This window comes from Coenobita brevimanus, chromosome 21, assembly GCF_032717465.1.
Source record: "Coenobita brevimanus isolate Jiangsu-jjx chromosome 21, ASM3271746v2, whole genome shotgun sequence".
NCBI classification, from domain to species: domain Eukaryota; kingdom Metazoa; phylum Arthropoda; class Malacostraca; order Decapoda; family Coenobitidae; genus Coenobita; species Coenobita brevimanus.
The window spans coordinates 36,800,213-36,822,733 of NC_136974.1; the positions used below are offsets into that span (position 1 = coordinate 36,800,213).

Consider the following 22,521-nt stretch of genomic DNA (forward strand, 5'->3'; position numbering starts at 1 on the left):
TTTAGCACTACATGAAATTTGTTTTTTTTGTTTTTGTTTTTAAGGCGGCGCAATAAATCTTACAGTCCTTTTGGCTGCTGTATAAAAACTGCTCAGGATTCGTTGCTAATTTCCTAACCAAACAGCACGATAATCTTTCTACGAACTGTACAAAGTTTGACCAAATTTAATTACTAAAATTCTACCCAGGCTGCAGAATACACAGTGGATGCCCACCATGTTCAGAATGTGTAAGAAACAGGAGGTGCGACGGTCTGTTTCGTATCGCTGTATTATCTGATGGTGCTTACAGTGACTGGCAGGGTACGGGCGCCACTGTAACATTATGTATTTAGATGGGGACTGTAATTCTTTCACTCCAACAGGTCTCCCTTTAGCAGAATCAGGTCGTCTGGCAGTAGCAATTATAGTGATGATGATGATGATGATGATAATAATAATAATAATAATAATAATAATAATAATAATAGTAATGAGTAGTTTTAGTAGTAGTATTAGTTGTTGTAGTAGTAGTAAAGTCACCATCGTACAAAAATGGCTGATGAAGACTGATGCCAACTCCTTCACCACTATAGGCCTTTCTTTAATTGAATAAAATCGTATGGTGGTAATAGAAATCAGATAGGCTTCATCGTTCTGAAGGGACTGTGCTACTTTCACTTTATCTTGGCCTAAAATTGCAGTTTCTTTATCCTGAAAGCTGAACTGTGAGAATGGTTTAGTACTAGAATATGATGCTAGTCACGAAGGCCAGTGAAAGAGGGTATATTATGAGGAGTCACAGTGTTATCTTTCTAGTCAAATTTATGTGAAAGGAGTACAGCAGAGATTTTTTCTAACCTGTGCACTCTCTAAAGCTGAATAAAGAAAAAAATAGTATAAAATAAATCAGTTAAAAAAAACTCCATTCAAAAAGGTTTTTTTTCTTTCCTTTGTAATTATCTTTTAGCTCCTTCATCTCCAAGGAGGGAGAGAAAGGTAGGCTGAGAAAGAGAGAGAGAGAGAGAGAGAGAGAGAGAGAGAGAGAGAGAGAGGGAGAGAGAGATTGTGTGAGTGAATACAATATGCAAACGTGACCTGGTTCTAACTATGATGCTTAGTACCTCTCTCTCTCTCTCTCTCTCTCTCTCTCTCTCTCTCTCTCTCTCTCTCTCTCTCTCTCTCTCTCTCCTAGGGCCAAACGATTTTAATCAGCTAGGAAATACCCGTACCTGATAACGAACTGCAAATTTATCTGTAATGACACTCAAGTTCGTATGACTCACTTTCAGATCAATAAAATAATTTTGTTAGAGAGAGAGAGAGAGAGTTAACTCGAACATGAGAGTGTTAATTGTCCCTGAATCAATACTCCCAGACTCCTGTGGCATACTCTCAGCTGAATAAAATAGGTAGCAGTAGCAGTAGGAAAGTGCTGACTCGAACTTGTGAATGTTAACTTTGTCAGTCGTTTGGGTTGATGGTACCGTTATGAACACTCTCAGACTCCTGCATTCTATATTAATGAAAAAGAAAATGATGGTGAGGCCCTTTTCACCTCTAACTTGACGTCTCTTTATCCCATTCCACTATTTCTTCACTCTTATAACGTCTCTTTATCCCAATCCACTATATTTTCACTCATGTAGCGTCTCCATCCCATTCCAGTTTTTCTTCATTGTTGTAATTATCTCTTTCTCATTCCAATATTTGTTCACTCTTGTAATGTCTACTCCATTCCACTATTTCTTCACCCATGCATCATAACACAGTGGATCGGGCCAGACACCCTTGGAGAGTAAGTTTTCCCCTTGTCTCTGTTCACCCACCAGTATAATTGGGGACCTGGATGTAACACCGACTCTTGTAAGTCGTATTCTATGGGAAGATTGAGGCTGCAAAATTTGTCTGCCTTAATTACTTCGGCAGTTGCTAGGCAGTAATCCTAAGCCTCAGTCTTCTTCCCAGAAATACTTCCATACCCAGGACTACCGCCACTAGCTCTCCTAGCCACTTTGCTGCGAAAAGTTCCCCCTAAGCTGAATAAAATCGTATGGCAAGAGCAAGAATAAAATAAATATTAATGCCTCCGAGATGAAGACCTCAGTAACCTTGACCAAAACTTTCACAACTTAAAAGTTAGAGCCAAGGCAGAGAGAGAGACAGACATTGTGTGCGTATAGCTGTAGCCAGACGCCTTACTCCCCGATGGCGAGGGGGGGGGTGACAACAAACAAAATCAGCTCAATGTCTCCCTGTCCTCCGCACTCAGGCTGCCTTCCCTCCAACTCACACCTCCGCCATTTACATGCATCTCCATCCCATCCTTCCGTCTCTTCCTCTGTCTTCCCTTCTTCCTCTCCCCCTCCACCTTACACATAGCCTACACTCTCCTAGTCAGACAGACGCTACCAAAATCACCATAGCCTACTGTATGGGTTATTCTTTTAATCCCTGTCTTCAAAACTGACGAAGATGAACAAATACATGAGCAGCAATCAGTACCACGTTGTCGTCTGCAGTCCACTCCCCTCTGCACCGCCTCTGATTGAGTGATAAGGTTACACCGTAATCTCACATCGCCCACTGTCCCGTGGTTTTACAGTTAAGGCTCATATCAGTGTTGTGTGTTCGGATGGATGCTCTTGACGTTAACTTTGGGCAATTGGCAATTGCTTTTGAAGACATCTAATTTTCCATGTTCGATTCGTGAAGGTTTGTCATGTAGGTAGGTAAGCTTAATCGGCTTTTCTTTAGTTGTTGATGGTTGTTATGCACGAAGTTCAAAGTTTAGTTGATGTATTAATGTAGGCTGAGGCATCGGAGGAAGTGTAAGGTAAGGGGTATATGATGATAAGGTTGAGGTGTCAGTTGGTTGTGGATATTCTCGTAGTTTAAAAACAGGTCCTGTGGAAACTGAGCCACAGTCGGGCAGTTAATGCTCCCGTTATACGTCTGAGGTTTCAAACTGGAGAAAAAGCAATATTCCAACCCACCTGACTATTAGCACTGATTAGTTTAGCAATATCTCGGTATATACTGACATGGTTTCCAGACGGTGGACCTCGTTCTCATCAACTTAAGAGGTGCTCTAGTAGCTCTTCCTAGCTGTTGGCTTCTGTATATGTGACACGTTATTCTCTGTTGTACTGTATTACTTAAGCTGACTGTGATCGCATTAAAAATCTGTCAGCAACATACATGAGAACATTAAGGTGTAAGAGGCAAAGGAATCGGCAGTAGAAATTTAATACTTCCAAGGCAAGGAAAATACGGCCCAGTGTACTGTGATAAGTGATCCGCATTGCACATGGGAAATTTGTGGCGTTGAAAGAATGGACTCAAAGGTGTAAAGTGTGAATGAAGGAAAGAAGAGATAAAGAGGCGAAAGAAAGTGGAAGATCAAGAAATCCAGCATGTCGATGAACGTAGGAGATAGCTCAGACTTGATACACGGAGGGTAAGTAGGGTTGCCAATATAGCGACTCTGGGCCGTGTTGTTAAATACGTGCGCGAAGGTGTAAACAGGCACTCACCCACCCCCTAGTTTTTGACGGCCAGGTATGAAACACCTGTGATTCATTACATCCTCCGAAAATTATTGTTAAAAATTAAGGGCTTGTCCTCACTTTTCTACTTTCAGTGTTATTGATACGACCAGTAGTTCCGTACTGTCGATGTTGTTGTTATTGTCATTGTTCCTTACTGTCGGTCTGTCTGACCTAGCAAACCCATTGGCCATAGGTAAGCAATTGCTTGTAAAGGGCCGTCATACAGGTTCAGTATGGCACATACACACTGCGGGGAACCGGCGCCCACTTGCGGTACACTGTGCCTCACCAGGCTCGAATCGGGGTCCTTCTCCACGGCAAAGTGGAGGGAAATATGAAGAGGTTTGATTCCTGAGTGTACGCCGCAGCTGCTTCTTGCCATCTAGGGTCCACGGCGCCACAATATGTAGGCTCCTCGTTCCCATGAGCTTAAGAAACTTTGTAACACCTGTTTCATACCGACATATTTTGCGTATTACACTTTGGTATTCGCTTTTATGATACTTATCATTCTTAGTACCAAAATAAACCTAAGCCGACGAAGATACGACCCCTTATAGTTAGATCTGAGAAAATATCTACTTCCACTTAACATCATTTTATTAGCGAACTTTGTCAGCTTTTTAGTAATCTCTGAGCAATATTCTTTAACTGTTTAAGTTTAGTTTTTGAGGTTATTTATCAAACTGACGGCTTGGTAACACTAGGACATGTGATTATAACGCCGGCTCAGACGTACAGAAATGACAATGATTAGGTGGATGTGCAGTGCGTCCCTGCGTCCAAGGCCTGGAGGGGCTGGGTTTACGATGGAAGAGTTGAGAGGTAGGATGGGACTGGAGTGTATTAGTGTTGTGATGAGGAGAGGTAGATTGAGATGGTTTGGACATGTGGAGAGGATGGGGGATGATAATTGGGTGAGGAAGGTGAGAAGTGTTAATATTGGGGGTGGGGTTATGAGGGGTAGACCGAGAAAGACATGGGACGAGGTCATTAAGTGTGACCTCAGGGTTAAGGGACTGAAAAGGGAGGCTGCAATGGATCGTGCAACGTGGAGAGCCGCCATTACGGTAGGTGACCAAGGCCGACACATACAAGCATGTTGGAGCCTTTAAAAACGAAAACGAAATATATATATATATATATATATATATATATATATATATATATATATATATATATATATATATATGCCTCCCCACCCATCTTACCCACTCAACCACACCCACCCTGTCACACATCCAGGCACTTCCGTACTCACCCACCCTCCAACATTGCCCACTCTGGCAACCACCCACATATCCACCTACCCAACACACCCACCAACACACCCACCCACCAACCCATCTACCCATCCACCTACCCAACCATCTTGCCCACCTTGCCACCCACACACCTGTATCCGCACCCACTCCACCTTGCCACCCACTCAACTGTACCCACCCACTCCACCGAAACACCTACCAGTGCACCCCATCTACCAAGCTCCACCAGCAGGATGACTCAGCAGATCTACACACACACACACACACACACACACACACACACACACACACACACACACACACACACACACACACACACACACACACACATACCCACCCACTCCACCGAAACACCTACCAGTGCACCCCATCTACCAAGCTCCACCAGCAGGATGACTCAGCAGATCTACACACACACACACACACACACACACACCGCTCGGTGGTGCAGTGGTAACGCTCTCGCTTGCCAACTGGTGGACGGGAGTTCGCGCCTCGCTCAGGTTGCGAAAAGTTTCACTGACGAAGTGGGTGGTTACTGTCCCCCTCCAGCAAGGGGACGGGTGTGTGCGTGTGTGAAAGTCATGGCTTTCCCCTTAGATCGGACTGTATGAGCTCTCAGCTTTCTTCCGGGAGGGCAAGAGACTGATGATCACAACCATCACGTGATCCTGACCGACCCGGTGAATTACACACACACACACACACACGCACACACAACAAAGAGAGAGAGAGAGAGTAGGTTTTCTAGTACATGTCTAGAAATACCAATAGCTATACAAATGACCGGACTTCTCAGGTGCAGCCAAGATTCTGGGAGCTTGATTGATATATGAAGGACTGCAGCCCATTTCACTGGACATACTGATGATAGTTTTCACACTTTTCTACTTTCTCTTTCCCTGTTTATGGATACAACCTCACCCTATACGTAGTTCGGGGAAGAAAAAAAAAAGTCAGGATGATGATAATTATTATTGCTGAAGAAGTACTCAGATAATGTTAGCCTGTGTGAGTTGGTTGTGTCATTATGTTGTAGAGACTTGCTTATATAATAATGAGTCCGTGTGCTGTGAGGGTTGTTTATAATATTGAGTCTGTGTGCCTTGTGAATTGATTGTAAAAATGAGGTAGTGTGATGTGTGAGTTGGTTGTATTAATAAGTCTGTGTGATGTGTGAGTTGATTAATAATTTACTGTGGTATGTGAGATGGTTGTATTACATGCAATAGTCAGTATAAAGTGTGAATGGGTTGTAATAGTTAATCATTGTGCTATATGCTCAGTGGCACAGGAAATTTTGTAGCACATCTTCCTCTGCAACTTATTTTGCAAACTAACCATGAAGTAAAACAATATACGAGAATATTGAGGTTTAACTGTTAGCACGCAAAATAAAATGTTAAGGAAGAAATGCTATGAAGTCTCTAAATTCAGCCAGAATATCACAGCTCAGTGTGCAGTGCAAGTTGCAGTGACTGCTTACTGTTGTATGCAGGGGTGGACTGCGGATCTTCTGGCGCTCGCGGACAGACTTCGAGAAAAAACTACTGGTGTCATTGGTCATCCTGTCCATCGTGGCCCTCTCGCTATTGATCACTGTCATTGTCCTCGGCTCTCAAGGTACTGTGATCTCTGAAGGCTTCAGTTCTCAACCGTTTAGTTTGGCAAACTTTTGCTCTAGGGATTATCACTAGAAACAGCCTTCCAACTAAGTTCATTAAATTCTAGACTACAGTATCTCATATACCATATACCGTACTCTGGTAAGTACTATATATGATGCATACCCCAACTATCACCCCATCTTTAGGTGGGAGTAAAGGTTGAGATGTACAGTACGAGGTCCATACAAAAGGAAACTTAACTTATTAAATAGCACACCAACTACCCGTCATAGTGTAATCGCAGTGGAAGTGCTAAGTAGCAGCGACTTTGGGCTTTAGTCCAACACTAGCCACACCACTTGTCATCAAGGCACACAAAAGTGAGTGAACATGTGTTTAGTGCACTTGGTGAATTCTCATCTATCATCTGAAATCAGCAAGCTTTGAGGATGGATTTCAACTTTGGGAACAAAAAATGTTCGCAGGGGCCAAATCCAGAGAGTTCCAGGGTGTTAATCGCCTTGTACGTTGTCAAAAAGTCATGGGCACCTGCATGAGCAGGTTCATTGTCATGGTGCAGCATCCAGGTTTTGATTGTCCATGCCTCAGGCCTCTTCCTTCGCACTGCCTTCCTAAAATGCTTTGGGATGTCCAAGCAAAACTCTTTATTGACTGTCTTACCACATGGAACAAAGGCATGATATATGCCTTCAAAAAAAAAAAAAAAAAAAAAAAGACGATCAACATCAGCTTTGCATTTGAGCGACTCTGACATCCCTTTTTTTTTTTTTTTTTTTTTTTTTTTTTTTTTTTCGTAGTGACAATGTTCCAACCCACTGCAAAGACTGCATTTTTGTTTCAGCATTGTAGCCGTACACCCATGTTACAACATTTTTCAGAAAGCTTTCATCAACATTTGGGGTGACTTAATACGTGTAGTAGGTGGTATGGGGGATGATGAGATAACGGTTTTGGGAGGGGACTTAAATGGTCATGTAGGTGAAGCAGCTCAAGGTTATGAAGGAGTACATGGGGGATGTGCGTATGTAATAAGAAATGCGGAAGGGCAAAGGATACTAGAGTATGAGGAGGCAACGAACATGATTGTGTGCAACACACATTTTAAGAAAAGAGAGAGTAGGTTAATTACGTACGAGTCTGGGGGAAACAGCAGTCAGATTATTTTCTGGTCAGGTGGGCTGATAGGAGGTTAGTGAGGGATGTTAAAGTTATAGGAAGCGAGAAGTGTGTGCAGCAGCACAAACTATTGATTTGTGATACGGTGCTTAAAGAACGGGTGATGAAAAAGAGGACTTATGTACCTAGGAGGAAAATATGGAGGCTGGTAAACCAAGCAGTTAAAGGATGCCTTCTATAGCGAGATGAGGAGAGTGGTGAGCCTTGTAGTTGTAGCTCAACAGGGAGTCGTAGACAGAGGCGTTAATGAACAGTACAGAGCCCTCAAGAACAACTTCTTGAGAGTTACTGATGTAATATGCGGTAGGACAAGAGGCCCACCAAGACATAAAGTAACTTGGTGGTGGGATGAGGGCTTAGAAGCTGCAGTTAAGGTGAAAAGAAGGCTTTTCCAGGAAAGGAAGAAGGGTGGTAACAAGAAGGAATACTTGGCTGCCAAGCGTAGGGCTAGAAGAGAGGTATACAGGGCGAAGTCTGAGTCACAGAGACATATTGATAACCTAAATCATGGGGAAAGGAAAAATATGATATTTAACGTGGCAAATCAGATGAAGAGGGATAATCGGGATATTATAGGTGAGCAGTGTGTGGAGAATGATGATGGAAGGGTAGTGGTGAACAGTGGAGATATTAAAGATGCATGGAGAGAACATCACAGCCGGTTGTTGAATGAGGAATTTGACTGGGACAGGAAGGTTTGGAGCCAGCAGATCCAGTGTTTGGCCTTTGGCCTTTGATTGACGCTGCTACTGTGAGTGAGGCAATAGGCAGGATGCAGGTGGGGAAGGCAGCAGGTTTGTCTGGGTTGACTGCCGAAATGTTGATGGCCTCAGGAGATATATGGGTGAGGTTAGTCACTGACCTGATAAATATGATTATATATGAGTGTGTTGTCCCAGATGATTGGTTGAAGAGTGTAACTGTAAATGTGTACAGAGGGAAGGGTGATGCCCTGGGAAGAGGAAATTGTAGAGGTATAAAGCTTTTAGATCAGATAATGAAGGTAATGAAGAGAGTTCTATAAGGTATGATTAGAGAAAGAGTGAATATTGATGAGATGCAGTTTGGGTTTATGCTAGGCAGGGGGACAACTGATGCCATATTCATTGTTCGACAGCTTCAGGAAAAATATATTGGGAAGAAAAGGGATTTGTATTTTGTTTTTGTTGATTTGGAAGAGGCCTATGACAGAGTCCCTAGAGAGGTGGTGAAGTGGTCAATGAGAAAGCTTGGGTTGGAGGAGTGGCTAGTTAGGATGGTTATGGCCATGAATGTGGGTGCTCGCACCCAGGTAAAAGTGAATGGAGATTTGAGTGATGAGTTTTCCATGAATGTTCGTGTGCATCAGGGGTCAGTTTTGAGTCCCATGTTGTTTATCATGGTACTTGAAGCCCTCTCATGTGACTTCAGAAATGGACTCCTGTGGGAGATGGTTTGGGCATGTGGAGAGGATGGGGGATGATAACTGTGTGCAGAAAGTGATGTGTTAATACTGGGGATGGGGATGCGAGGGGTAGACTGAGAAAGACGTGGGACGAGGTAATTAAATGTGACCTCAGGGTTAAGGGACTGAACAGGGAGGCTTCCATGGATCATGCAGCATGGAGAGTCGCCATTAGGTGACCAAGGCTGACGCATGCAAGCATGTTGGAGCCTTCAAAAATGAAACGAAGCGAAATGAAGTTCGACCAGTGAAACAGCTCCTGACTGACTGTGACACAGTTCTCTTTTTGCTTATCTGTCGGCAGACACGGCACAAACTTTGGGTTAACTAATGCATCTTCAGTTTTTTGGTTAAAATTATGTGGCACAAACTTTTACAAATGCCTACTTTTTCAGAAATTTCTTGGACAGTCAGGTGATGATTTTCACAGAACACAGTATGCGCTTTCTCTACTTAATCGTTGTCTCTCGACGTGGAAGGCCGTCCAGATTTGGTATCGTCTTTGGTGGACATTCTTCCTGATATGAACCACTGGAACCACTTGTGACACTGCATATGGATCAAACAATCCTCCCCATAAGGTTGTTGCAACATTTGAAAAGCCTTTGTAAAAGATTTTCCCAATCTGAAACAGAATTTCATGCAAACATGTTGCTCTTCAAGATCCTTCATTGTTCAACTTGCATCAAATCAGCAAGTGCACTAAACACATGCTTACTCAAATGCATGTACCTCAATGACTAAGTGATGTAGTGTGATGCGGCTAGTGTTAGACTAAAGCTCAAACTCCCTGCTACACAGCACTCCCATCATAATCACACTGTGCTGGCTAATTGCTGCACCATTTAAAAAGTTCTGTTTCTATCTGGACAGACCTTGGAGTTAATGATGATGTACTTTTGTTGGTGTAAACTGTAGTAGGGATATGTTAATAATACACAGAAGTGCTTGTAAGCCTTCTTGCTTTTTTCAAGTCATGAGTCACATGTACAGCACCAAAAGCTAAAATCACTGTAGTTCATTTTTGGTTCACATACTGTTGAGTGATACTGTACCTTTTCCTACAGATTGTGGTGATTCGCGGAGCGTAAAACATCCACTCATTGGGCCAAGGAAAATGCACCCTGGTTCCTTCATCCACACTGAGATACCTACACACACAAAAATAAATCCTTCCATACATACACAGGAGGTCATCGGTGCACACAAGGTAACTGCCACACCTGTACAAATATCAACACCACTGCTTTCCACATATACACTTGATGTCTCTAATGCACATGAACCAACAGCTGAACCTGAACAAACAATCACACTATTGCCTTCCACATATACACACAAGGTAATTGCTACACCTACACAAACGTCAACAGTACTGCATACCGTACATACACATGATGCCTCTGGTACACAAGAAGCAATGGCAAAACCTACACAGGTGCTTTTCTCTAAACACACACATGATGCTTCTGGTGCACATGAAGTAATGGTCACAAGTACTCAAGATATCAAATTAATGTCAACACCCCTTCTTAATCCCACACCACTGATCACAATTACATCCACACCTACACCAGCTCTCACATCCACACCCACACCTGCCCTCATACCCACATCTACATTTAGTCCTACTTACACACCTGCCTACACTCTCCCACACAGATCCACATCAGCTTTCACATCCATGTTTACATCCACCCCCACTCTCATATCCACTTCGGCTCTTACTTCCACAACTACACCTACATTCACACTCACACCTTCATCTGTTACACCTGCACTCTCGACCACTACATCAACACCTCCAGCCTCTCTTGCACCCACACAGCAGTAAAAGGTAACAAGACCATCTAGAAACCTTAACCACTACCAGAGAGTTAAATTAGGTTAGCCTGGAGTTATACAGGATGTACTGGTCTGAGTTACAAAGGCTGGATTAGCCTAGGCAAGTTGGCCATACGTTACACAAATAAGTCCAGTCTCTAGCCTGCATATTTTCATTTTACAAGTCACATTTTTTAAAATCTAAATCTTCATTAACATTTCTCCAATTTACTTGTAAATGAATAATTTTTTATGAGGTATTTCTTCCGAGAGATTTTAGTCATCCAGTTTAACAATAAAGCGTTTTTATTTGATATGGTAGAAATATATGGCAGGCTCTTGATAGGTGAATTTTGTAAACAGGCTTTAGTGGTGATTTTGTTTATAAGACAAATGCGGTCCTCAAATTAAATGATTCTGCATTACACTGTCTTCATAGTTTAATGGAAATGTGAATGTACTGTTGGCAAATTTCCATTACCACACCACTCCGTGCCTTCAAACTATCTCCTGATCCTCACTTTGCCAGTCCTTAATGTTTTGGTAAGATTTGTCAACCTTCATCCTACCTTGTCTTGCACAAATACGGTACCATAGCCAGCTATTACTCTAGTAATGTAAATATCATGGGAAGAGAGAAAGTAAAGTTCAAGCCGCTTAGTTTTGGCAAATTCATTCTTTTCAAAGACTGGTAAAGAGCTTATTTTGTCTTTTTCACAGATCAGTGATGTCTTCTGGCTATAATGGAATGTATAAAAAAAAAAAGAGGAAATAATGACTGTCCTCCAGTCTAAGAGTTCCTTTTCACCTTTTTTGTGGCTGACATGAGGCCACTCAGAAGCTTCTGTGCTTCATGTGCTGATCTTTCTTACCTTGCTTTTCCTTCTGTTTACTACTTTCCTTCCTTCCCTTACCCCTTTCATCCTTCCCTGTCCTCTTATTCTGCCATAATCATCAGAACATTATTTACAGCTATAAGAACCCTATTCCTTAGACTTCTGCAAGTGTACTAAACAGACTACTGTATATTGTTTTTTGTGCCAGCATTTTTTCACATTCACTAAAGAAAATTAAGATTTGCAAACAACAACCAAATTTAGCACCAAATTCCTTAAACTCTAAGAAAGGCGGCGATAATTAAGTTGTGTATATTATTTAATTATACATATTTTACTGAAGCTTAATAGAAAATATTAAAAGAAACTGAATTTCAGCTCAAAGCTTTTGCACTATCGAGAGTAAACATTAAGCTTAAGTCATACCATTGCTGGAACACCGCCAGTGTGTATGTATGTACCATCAGACTCGGAAGTTCATACCAGTCCACAACAGCAACTTGACAGAAGACTGCTGTCTAGATATCTGTGTTGGGCTTCATTCTAAATGTCTTAAGTGTTTTTGCTGAAGCATTTTACCATTTAAGGCAGTCAGTAGAATGTGGGATATGACCATATCTCTTGAAAAATAATCATCATTACAGCATTAGTTCACACATAAAATGGTTTAGAAATAAGTACTAGTATAGAGTCACTGGGTAAAACAAACATTTATTTATTTTCCATCATTACTCGGCTGATTCTGATACGATTCCAATTATTGAATAATTTTTCCCTTCCAATACCGATACCAATATCAATTGGCTTTTGCTTGACGATTTACAGCACAAGTAATTTCCCCATAAGATCAGCTATTTCTCACTCGTGGAGTTCTCAAATTGCATCATGTGCCCAGTTTCATAAAGCTGTGGATGAGGAGACTCCACTGTATCTACATGCAGATCATTACGCTTCTTCCAAAACTTCGTGATCAGCTCTTTTTCTTCGGTTTTCTTACAAGCTACACATATCCCTAAAACCTATCCCAGCATTATTAATCTTTGGTCTCATGTTTACCATGACAGTCTAATAAACTATAGTATTTGTCCTAATATCAGCTGGCAAGCAACTGACATAACTGATATAACAATTAAAATGTTGGAACCATGTAATTACACAGGATTCCCAATATTTTACTGATCAAGTACTTTCGGTGATAATTTTGCCTGTATTATTTTACCTCATTCTGAGAATTTATTATAAATAAAAACATATTTAAACTTACACCAGTTTTATGCATGTCACTGCTGACACAGTATACGTACTGTACAGAATTTCACAACATAAGATCTGGAGGTAACCGAAGATTGAGTGATGAGTCCTGGGAAGTTAGAAAAAAAGGGGTCATACCATAATGTACTTTCCACATTACTGTACAAGTAGATGGGAATAAAATACAGATATTAAATATCATTATTATTGAAGAAAAAGATCCAAGTATACTGCTTTCCTATCCTTTAACTAGTCAAGCTTTGAAAACTGTAGAATCATATTCTATGAGACCTGGGTGCACAATGACAAAATCCTAAACATGTTCTAGTAATTATCTGAAGGGAAAATGCACATTAAAATCACTCCCTCTCCTCTCTCAATTTCATTTCTTACTGAATCTGTAACAAGTTTGTACTGAATTAAAACATGCAATGTTATTATTTCCATCCAAATTCATAACAATGACAGTTGTGAAACCTATGAAAATTTAGGGGTTTCAATATTTAACCACTTCTATTTCTTAACTTTCATATATATAAAAAAATGTTCTGTCAACCCAAACATAGGTAATACATAAAAAAATTCTGAGGCCCCAGAAGATAGAGAAAAGTTCTTCAGTCCCGACGAAGTTTGACTGTTTCTTGAGTGGTGCCATCCTTGGTAATTGTGTGGATAATGACGCCATCACCAGTGTTGATGTCTCTCTCTGCTGCTGACACAAACGCATCATGGATCAGTTGACGCGCTAGCTCCTGCAGGAAGTAATATTATTGATTACAGGTTCTGACTGTGTGTGAAAGCTGTACATGCACTGTGTATGTCCAGATACTGTATGCGAAATATATCTAATATCAGTGGGACAATGATGTTTCCTGCTGAAAGTTGCTGATTCATCCATGATAATGGGAAATATAAATGCAGGGAAAGGGAGTTGTAAGTAACTTGCATTATAACTATACTGCAATGAGTAATTACACAGGCCTGATTGTGTATTTGTCCAGAGGATGATGCTAGACTGCAGAAGTGATATTAGTTTTGGGAAGGATGAAGTGAACGAATGTGTAATCATAGAACAGTGATATGTAAGGTGATATGATACACCATTTCATACTGTTTATAAAGACTACAACATGCTTGCATGTGTTGACATTGGTCACTTAATGGCAACTCTCCACGCTGCTCAATCTCTGGCAGCCTCCCTATTTAGTTCCTTATCCCTGAGGTCACACACTATGACCCTGTTCCGAGCTGTTTTTCGTCTGCCTCTCAAAACCCTACCCTCAACATTCACATTTCTCACCTTCTGCACCAAACTGTCATCTTTCATCCTCTCAACATGCCTAAACCATCTCAATCCAACCCTTCCTCACCACAACACCAGTACATTACAGTCCCATCCTTCCTCTCAACTCCTCATTCGCAATCCTAGCCCCCCCCCCCCTCCACCAGGCCTAGCATTCACGGACACACTATGTATCCATCTAATCACTATCATTTCTGTACATTCCTATAAATATCCTCTTGTTTACTGCACAGGTCTCACTACCATACAGCATTATAGTCCTAACACAGAGGGCTGGTTAGTAGGAAATAGGTCTAACAAATGAGAAAACAGAGGAACAATGTACAAGTACTGTACAAATGTGATGGCAGAATACGAGCAAAAAGTGAAGTCAGTCAGTCAACTGAGAGTATAATGATTTTGTTATTGTCATAGCTACAAAATGTCTGGTGTGAAACGGTAAAGTGTGCAGTGCTGCAAAGAGTACTGGCTAATACAACTAACAGAAACAGTTAAGTTATACTGTATATGGATGCTGAAAAGCAGTGGATGAAAATGGAAAGAAATGGACTGAATGTGTGTATAGAAAGAGTTCACATGACAAACAGGGTATACCTGGTACAGTAATAGGAAACTCAGATATTTAAAGAGATCAGTATAAAGCAGACAATTTACATAACGCAATCGGAGGAGAGGAAATTTTAGAAAGAGGTGCAAAAATGAAGGTATGACTGCGAAGTGGAAAAATGCTGGGAATGAAAGAATTATTACCTTGAAATATTTTTGCAGTGTTTTTGGCAAGGAGTATGGAAAAATGACAAAATGAAAGATGGAAGTCAATATACCTGATACATGATGCATAAAGTGGTTCAAGGAATGGTTAGGGCTGTGTACATCAATTTCTTGTAGCAAGGCTGATAAGGGAGAACGCATGTGAGAATGTCTGTGAGATTCTTAAGGCATTTATGAATCTGAATAACATACAAAACCAGATGCAAAATGAGGAATTATGAACAGTTTTACATACAACATGTAACGTGTCGACAAAACACTGCTGAATGTTGTGAAAAGCTATGATGGTAGCACACATCACAGGTGAAGTGGTTGATGATTGTATAAGCAGTTTACTATCAATGCTGCAGTGAGGCAAGAGTGTGATTTTTTTTTTTTTTTCTTAATGTGTCCGACTCTGGGCATAGGCTTCACAACCTGCTCCCAAGGCCCAGTAGTCCTCCTACATACCATGCACCTCTACATGTCACCATTTCGGCGCTAACACCCATCATCCATATTGAATACATGCTAGGGCTGTCTCATACAGGACTGGTGTAGTGGTATTAGTGGGGGTATTTTTACGACATGTTGGTGGGTCTTCTGGTAGATTAGTAAAGTCTGATTTGATGAAATTCAGATCCTTAAACTGTTCCCTGCCCCAGTGGGGATTTGAACCTGGGTCCGGAAGGACTGCAGACCACCTCTCTACCGACTGAGCCACCGCCTCCCCCTTCTACGGTTCTTCTACTGTATATAAAAATTAGTGGGATTATAAGAGAGGTCAACAGTTATGGTACAGTAAGAGAAATGAATCTAACAGCAAATGGTGAGTGATAGAATATTTCAAATCTCATGAATGCATACAACACAGAACTACTTGTTAGTAGTGAATGAGAACTTTGGTCCAGTTCTGCAAAAACATGACATACATGTCTGAAAGTTACGAATATAAAAGTACAGGAACTTTGTTGAGAAAGGGTGATTCACAATATTTTTGAGAAGAGAGTAAGACTTGAGTTGGTGGAAGATCCTAAGTACACTTGCAGTGTGACACAGAAGGGGAGAAGCAAGAAAAGGATATGTAAAGTATATGACTAAAGGAAAAACATTAGCAGATCTTGAATTTGGCTCTCTTTCATATTCTTTTTGTTTTTTTCTTGGAAGGAACAGTTTGCAAGCTCCTGGTCTTTGGTCCATTAAAAAAAAAAAAAAAAAAAAAAAAAAAAAAAAATGCTATGATGAGCTTGATAAGAAAAAACTGGGTAGCTACAGAGGCTACAAGAAGACTTCATGACAGTGTGTCAACATTCGTGGACAAATATGCAAATGAGACATTAGTATGGCATGATTTTGAAAAGGTGAGAAAGAGCAGAGGTGGAAACAGGACTCATAAGGAAAATGCTGTATCTGGGTTTATTAAGTCTGGGAATGAAAATTTATGATTCTGAACAAAAGGGAGACAAGTGTGTGCTGAGATGTTGATAGAAAATGGAGGCTTAGTTGAATGTGAACCTGGTTCACTGCAGGCTGAAACTGCCCTTCTCTTGCTGTTCACCATCTCCCTTTCAGGAGATGAAGAGGAAACTTGTGGATATTTGTAGCAGCGCAGCCCGATTATATATGTGTCACTGCACAAAGATGTCCCTCTCCAGCACCAAGGTGGTGAAGGAAGTATATGCTGGTGAGTTTGAGGGTGGGAGGACACATCAAAATAAAGTCTTACATGTTAAGTAATGTGTAAGAAAGCAAGGAAAAGAAGTTGAGGATGCAACAGAATTAATGTTGGATACAAACTGACTGATGAAGTGTTAGCAAAGTTGCTTATGACAAAGAATGCATCACGTTTTAACTTGGCAGTCAATATGGCTCTACATTATAACTACTGGAAAAGCAACTTCATGAGATGAAAACAATACGAAGGGATCAGGCCTATGAGTTAAAGTCAAGTACCATATTTGCTGCAGAAAAATTAATGATTAATCAACAGATGTATGGCTCATTTCACTGGGCACATGATGGTAGTTCTCTGGCTTCAGCATCTTGTTCATCCAGTGTCTGGATCATACTCACTCCATTTATTACTGGTAAATAGTGTTATGATGATAACAAGGATGATTTCTGTACAAGGAATCAATATATGGGACTGTGCTGTGTAGTCACCTACCCTGGTCATTGTTGGTGGCTCTGTGTCCTTCATGTTAAGCGCATCAATTTGATTGTCAAGAAGAGGTTGGATCTGAGCAACTGAGGCTCCTGTGGCACTAAAGGTCAGTTTTTCCATGTGGCCCACAGGATCGTAGTGGTACACTACACCCTTGCCTGTGCAAAACGGCTGTATGTCACCACAAAAGAATGTATATGACATTAAAGTACATGATAACAGGAGATGATTTCACAATTTACATTTATCAGCAATTCAGATCTAATAAAAACTGCTACTGGCACAAAATTAATGGTTCAGTATTGGGATATTCTTCAATCACCTTATTTTGCTTTTTAAATTTAAGATAACAAACTGGCTTTATATACTCTTACTAATCATTAAAAGATTTTGGTAATTCTTTACCAAACACGCGCGGTGATTCCACCTACCGTACATTATAACAAACTCACGATCTCAAGGTAAGTAATTTTGGTACGTATGCAACACAGATACCATAGTTAACTGTTGAACTGCGAAAGCAAGAAGCGATTGGAGATAAACAAAATATATCTATTTTGGGGTACTTGAGGAAGCGGCTATGTCGTTCGCGGCAGTGTTTACCGACAATCTCTTTAACTGGCTGCATTATTTACCATCCATCGCTCCAACTAACCTAACCTTGCTTGCATTTGACAACCAGCTTTCAAATGAAAAAATGTGCGTTTGGAATATTAAATATAGCCAGCTACTGGTAGACATCAACAGAAAATTTACACTTTCTAAATCCTCATTTATAGCTTTCAGAGATAAGTTTATAAAAATGCAGTGTAGCTGTGGTAATCCAGGAATAATAAGTGATCTGTGAAGGGCTCATTTCAATAAAAAACATGGAATAGCTGTGCCCGTTTGGTAATGAATTAATATGATTTCTTGCCTTCTTCATCAATGCCAGCCAGAATATTGGAGACATAATAAGGGAAGAATCTGCGCCAGTACAGCATGGTGGAGAGCAGCTGGGCCACAGCTGTTGTGGACATCATATCATGATGCTCATGGGAATACATCTGTCAAATGTACTGATTGTTAGTAACATGAAACACCATTTACTCTGTCATGTAAATGATAAATATTCCTAGCAATTACCGGTACTTCTAAATCTTAACAAACTACAATAAGTTTCCAACAACTGGCAAGTAATATGCTGGGTTTTGCAAACAGCTAAAATTCACAAAAAACTTTTGGTTGTGGCATGGTCAACCCCAGTAAGGATATTCCTTACAAAAGATGCATGGCTTCATTTCAATGAACAGCAACAGAATTACAGGCAAAGAGGATTCCTAGGAAACTACCCAACCACTTGAGTCTATCTGAAAAAGCATACAAAAACCTGAAACATCTGGCATTTCTGGGTTGGGTAATGCCAATTTATATTTTTCTTACATCCAGTGGTTCAGTACACCTAAATGAGCATTTACTATCACAGAAGTATCTGTATCAGCAATTATAGTTTTAAACATGTCATCAGACACGTACAGATTTTACGTCTTCAATTTCCATTTATCCCTTCAGCACAAAGAGCTACCCTGAATTTTATTCTCACTACTGTAATTCCAGACAATTCAGTTCAGTTTAGTAGAGACCCACTGAAGTGAAAAGGTTAAAATCAATGAGCTTACTGTAAGTCGTGCATTGAGAACTTTGTTTAAGGTCAGAACATCTGCCCAACACCCTGAAGATGCCATCATGGTCTTGGGGGTGAGGGGAAGAACTTTGCCCTGGTCCCGTGAGAAAATGTTGAACCCACGAGTCAGTCGGGTGTCACTGGCGATCATCACAAAGTCTTCTCCTGCAATGGCCACTGAGGTCCTGAGAAAAAGGTTAATTATGTTTGTTTATATGCATGCACCTGCATGATTATTCTGCTACACTACATCAAATAATATTGCACAGTAAAGTATGAAAAAGCATACCGGTAGCTATTTCTTTGTTCTACCATAAACTGCAAAGGATTAAAAAAGAATTTCTTATTTTAATTTATTTATAGAACTGAACTGTACTGTTCCCCACTCCATTTACAATGCTTTTACATGAGAAACGACCACCTGTATGTTACCACCTAACCAAACAAATGCCAAAATGCAGGTGTTTTCTAAACAAAGGCAATCTATCAATTTAGCTGCTTAAAATTCACCAAAACTTTCTCATTAGAAAATGGAAAGTACAGCAATTTCTCTGAAGCCTGAAAAAAAAAAAAAAAAAAGGACCGGTACATTTGATAATACGGTAAGCATTTAAGCTTAAGAAAATCTAACATCATAATAAATGAGAGGGATTTTCACTTCTTCCCTTCTGATGATCCACTCACCTGGCTGGGTCACCACCAGGATGCACATAATGTGCTAGGGGTTCAAGTGACCCATTTTGCTCAAATGACATGCCAGTCAAGGTGGGTTTATTGAATACCGTACCTTATATTTGCAATGAATGACTGGTTGTGATGCCATGAAGTTTGACAGGGAGATATTACGAGTTACAACAAAAGCTGTAGAATGACAAAGACTGGGTTGGGGAAGTGTGTTACGGACTTAAAACATTATGTAGGATCTCAGTAAGTTTAATTTTAAATAGTTAGGGAGGGAGCATCAACTGCAACAGCAGGAAGGGAATTCCAGCGGTGAATGACACAACAGAAGAATTGTTTATGCCTCTCCACAGTTAGGACAAAGATCTCAAATTTATTACCTCTTGTTCCTCCAAGGGTGACAGAATGGATAAATCATAGCCTTTAAATAGATAAATGGTTATGGAGAAAAAAATATAGTACTTATGTTAAAGTTATGCTCATGGGAATTGGTTTTCTTGCAACAATGGCAATTGATGAAACTAAAAAATACATATACACAGTTCTATTACTGAAGTGCACAAAACTTTTCAATTTAAAGCAAATGAACCGGCACAGGCAAAGCTTCACTGCTTTCACCAAATTATGGCAATGAGAGCTGTGAATCAAAAGATATCCATGTACGATATTAATCTGTTATGAAATGGACAAATCTGTCATGAATGGAAGTAAAAAAGTCGCTGCATGACAGTACAGTAAAACCTCGATATAACAGACTTCAATAGGCCGGATTTTGCTTTTACTGGACTTGAGGAGCTACTGGACTAAATTCCTATATATCGGAAAATGTCCAATAAAGCCAGAAGCAGTCCAGACTACCCGACCACTTTAGCTATGTTCACCACAATATGGTAAATAAAAGACATGTTTATCAGTGTATAGTACAATTATATATATTACACAATTTGATTAAATGTAGTGAAGGTACAACACAGTACAGTACTGCAATGGTAATGAAAACAGTTTAAAAACTGTTGGTGCAGTCCGGACTAATGTCTATCGGAAAAAGTCCGGATTAGCAGGGGGAAGTCTGGATGTCGCTTTTATTGGAATTTCGCTTTTTTCGGAATGGCTTGGGCCCCAATTAGTCCGTTATAATGAGGTCTTACTGTATTGTGATACCAACTCTACGGTAAAGTATGGAAGTGAAGCTTGGACCTTGTTAGAAGGATGCAAGTCAAGAGTGTGAGCAGTGGAAATGAGTTATCTGAGAGCCACAGATGGGGTTGCATGGAGACAGATTGACAAATGAGGAAGTGAAAGAGTGCTGTGGTGTGGATGTGACAGACAGTGATGGGAGAAATACATTGAGGTGGTTTGGCCATGTGGAGAGGATGAAGAGCAAGAGACTGGCAAGGGGGATGTATGCAAGTAAAGTGGAAGGGCAGAGAGGGAAGGGGAGACCAAGGATGAGATGGAGGGATGGAGTGGAGAGGTATATGAGTGAAGTGGGTGTGAGCTGGGAGCAAGGCAGTGAAGTGGTATTACACAGGCCCACAGGGTGACATGGAGGCGATTTGTTTGTGGCCAACCCTAACGGGATTGAAGCGTCTGACAACATAGACAGATGACTCTTATTTTCACAAAGGATCCCTAGGAAGTACAAAATGAGTACAGTTTCTAAAAGGAACTCATAACGAAGCTACTCAGGCATAACAATGTTCCCAATATAACAAGTATAGCTCCTCACCCTCCATTGTCTGCGTAGGGGGAAAAGTAATGCTTCCTTGGATCCCGCATGTAGTCAGCCCCACCCATCACGGCTAAGGACATGATTATTTCGGAGTTATTACCGTCAGTGATACAAACTCGCCACCGTAGTGACCCGTCTACTCCTCGACCTGCCCGGTAGTTGTTGTCCGTAACCTTCTGACAGTCTGATGAAACCTTTAATCGGACTCTCCAAACTATGTGATGTATTTGTCATTTTTACTTATTCTGAAAAAATGCATTCTAATCTTCATAATAAAGAGCTTAATGATTTCAAGATTCATTCAAGTTTTCAAGATTATAGGTAATGCTTTTATTGAATATCGACAATTGTCAAGGGTTGAAACACTTAGAAGTCGATGTTTCAGGATGGCCAAGTAACATGTAAACACTGCTATTTTTGTCATATACTTGACATTTGAAACTCCAGTTTTATTTTCTATGGTCAGGCAATCATCTCAGAGCGCTTTTTTAGTCTCTGTAAGCTATTAAGGTAGAAACAAACCCATAAATATTTCCTTAATATTTTCTTCCTCTTAGCCAATCTTAGTCATAGTAGCATACCGTGAATTTCTGCATTTCACCCATTTTCGCCTTCAATACCCAAGAAAATATTACTTCGATAATCCTAATATACAAATAATGAAACGAAACTGTAAAAATAGACAAAAAACCTAGAAAGAGAAACCAGTCAAACACCAAGACAGTCGTGCCACCTTGTCATTGATCAGCTGTTTGATGCATAACATTTTCACCAACATGAGTTAAAATTCTAGGTAGGACGTGCTGTAAAAAATAATGTAAGCGTTTTATATTCGCGAAGGCACTACTGTAATGGTATCATTTATCAGAAGGGTCATTTGCTCTTTGTTTCAGTAGTACCGTAGTGCTACATACGTAGACCATTGCTTGGTTATCCAAGGCGGCATTAACTTCCTGATTTATTAACTTTTATTGCTGTATAGATGGATTTTGATTGTGCTTATAAGGTGCCAGCTGAATAATTTGGCTTTGGCTAACTTCAGTTGAGATTTGGGAAGTGTAAACCTTCAGAATAGCACTTTGACCCAGATCCTGTGCATTAATTTATTGCTTCTATTGTCTTCTCACGTGCTCTGTAAGATGCATGTATTAGGAGAAAAGCCATTCCATTTTTCTGTTCTTTGATTAGATGCAGTTGACTTATGTAGGGTAAAACTTCACAACACATGCATGGCAGTTCCACCTCTCTTCCTACATTTTCACGTACTTTCTTAA

General features: G+C 40.5%; 1 protein-coding gene across 1 annotated transcript; it reads right to left on the reverse strand.

Annotated features, from left to right (window-relative positions):
• Positions 1-12,394: 12,394 nt before the first annotated feature.
• On the reverse strand, positions 12,395-21,403 carry Prosbeta6 (proteasome beta6 subunit). The gene is made up of 5 exons (XM_080266663.1): positions 21,245-21,403; positions 18,830-19,019; positions 18,088-18,217; positions 17,175-17,329; positions 12,395-13,706 (listed from the first exon to the last, which is right to left on the reverse strand). Exons 1-5 carry the CDS (start codon positions 21,325-21,327, stop codon positions 13,569-13,571), a joined length of 696 nt encoding a protein of 231 aa, XP_080122789.1. The 5' UTR covers positions 21,328-21,403; the 3' UTR covers positions 12,395-13,568.
• Between the last annotated feature and the right edge of the window lie 1,118 nt (positions 21,404-22,521).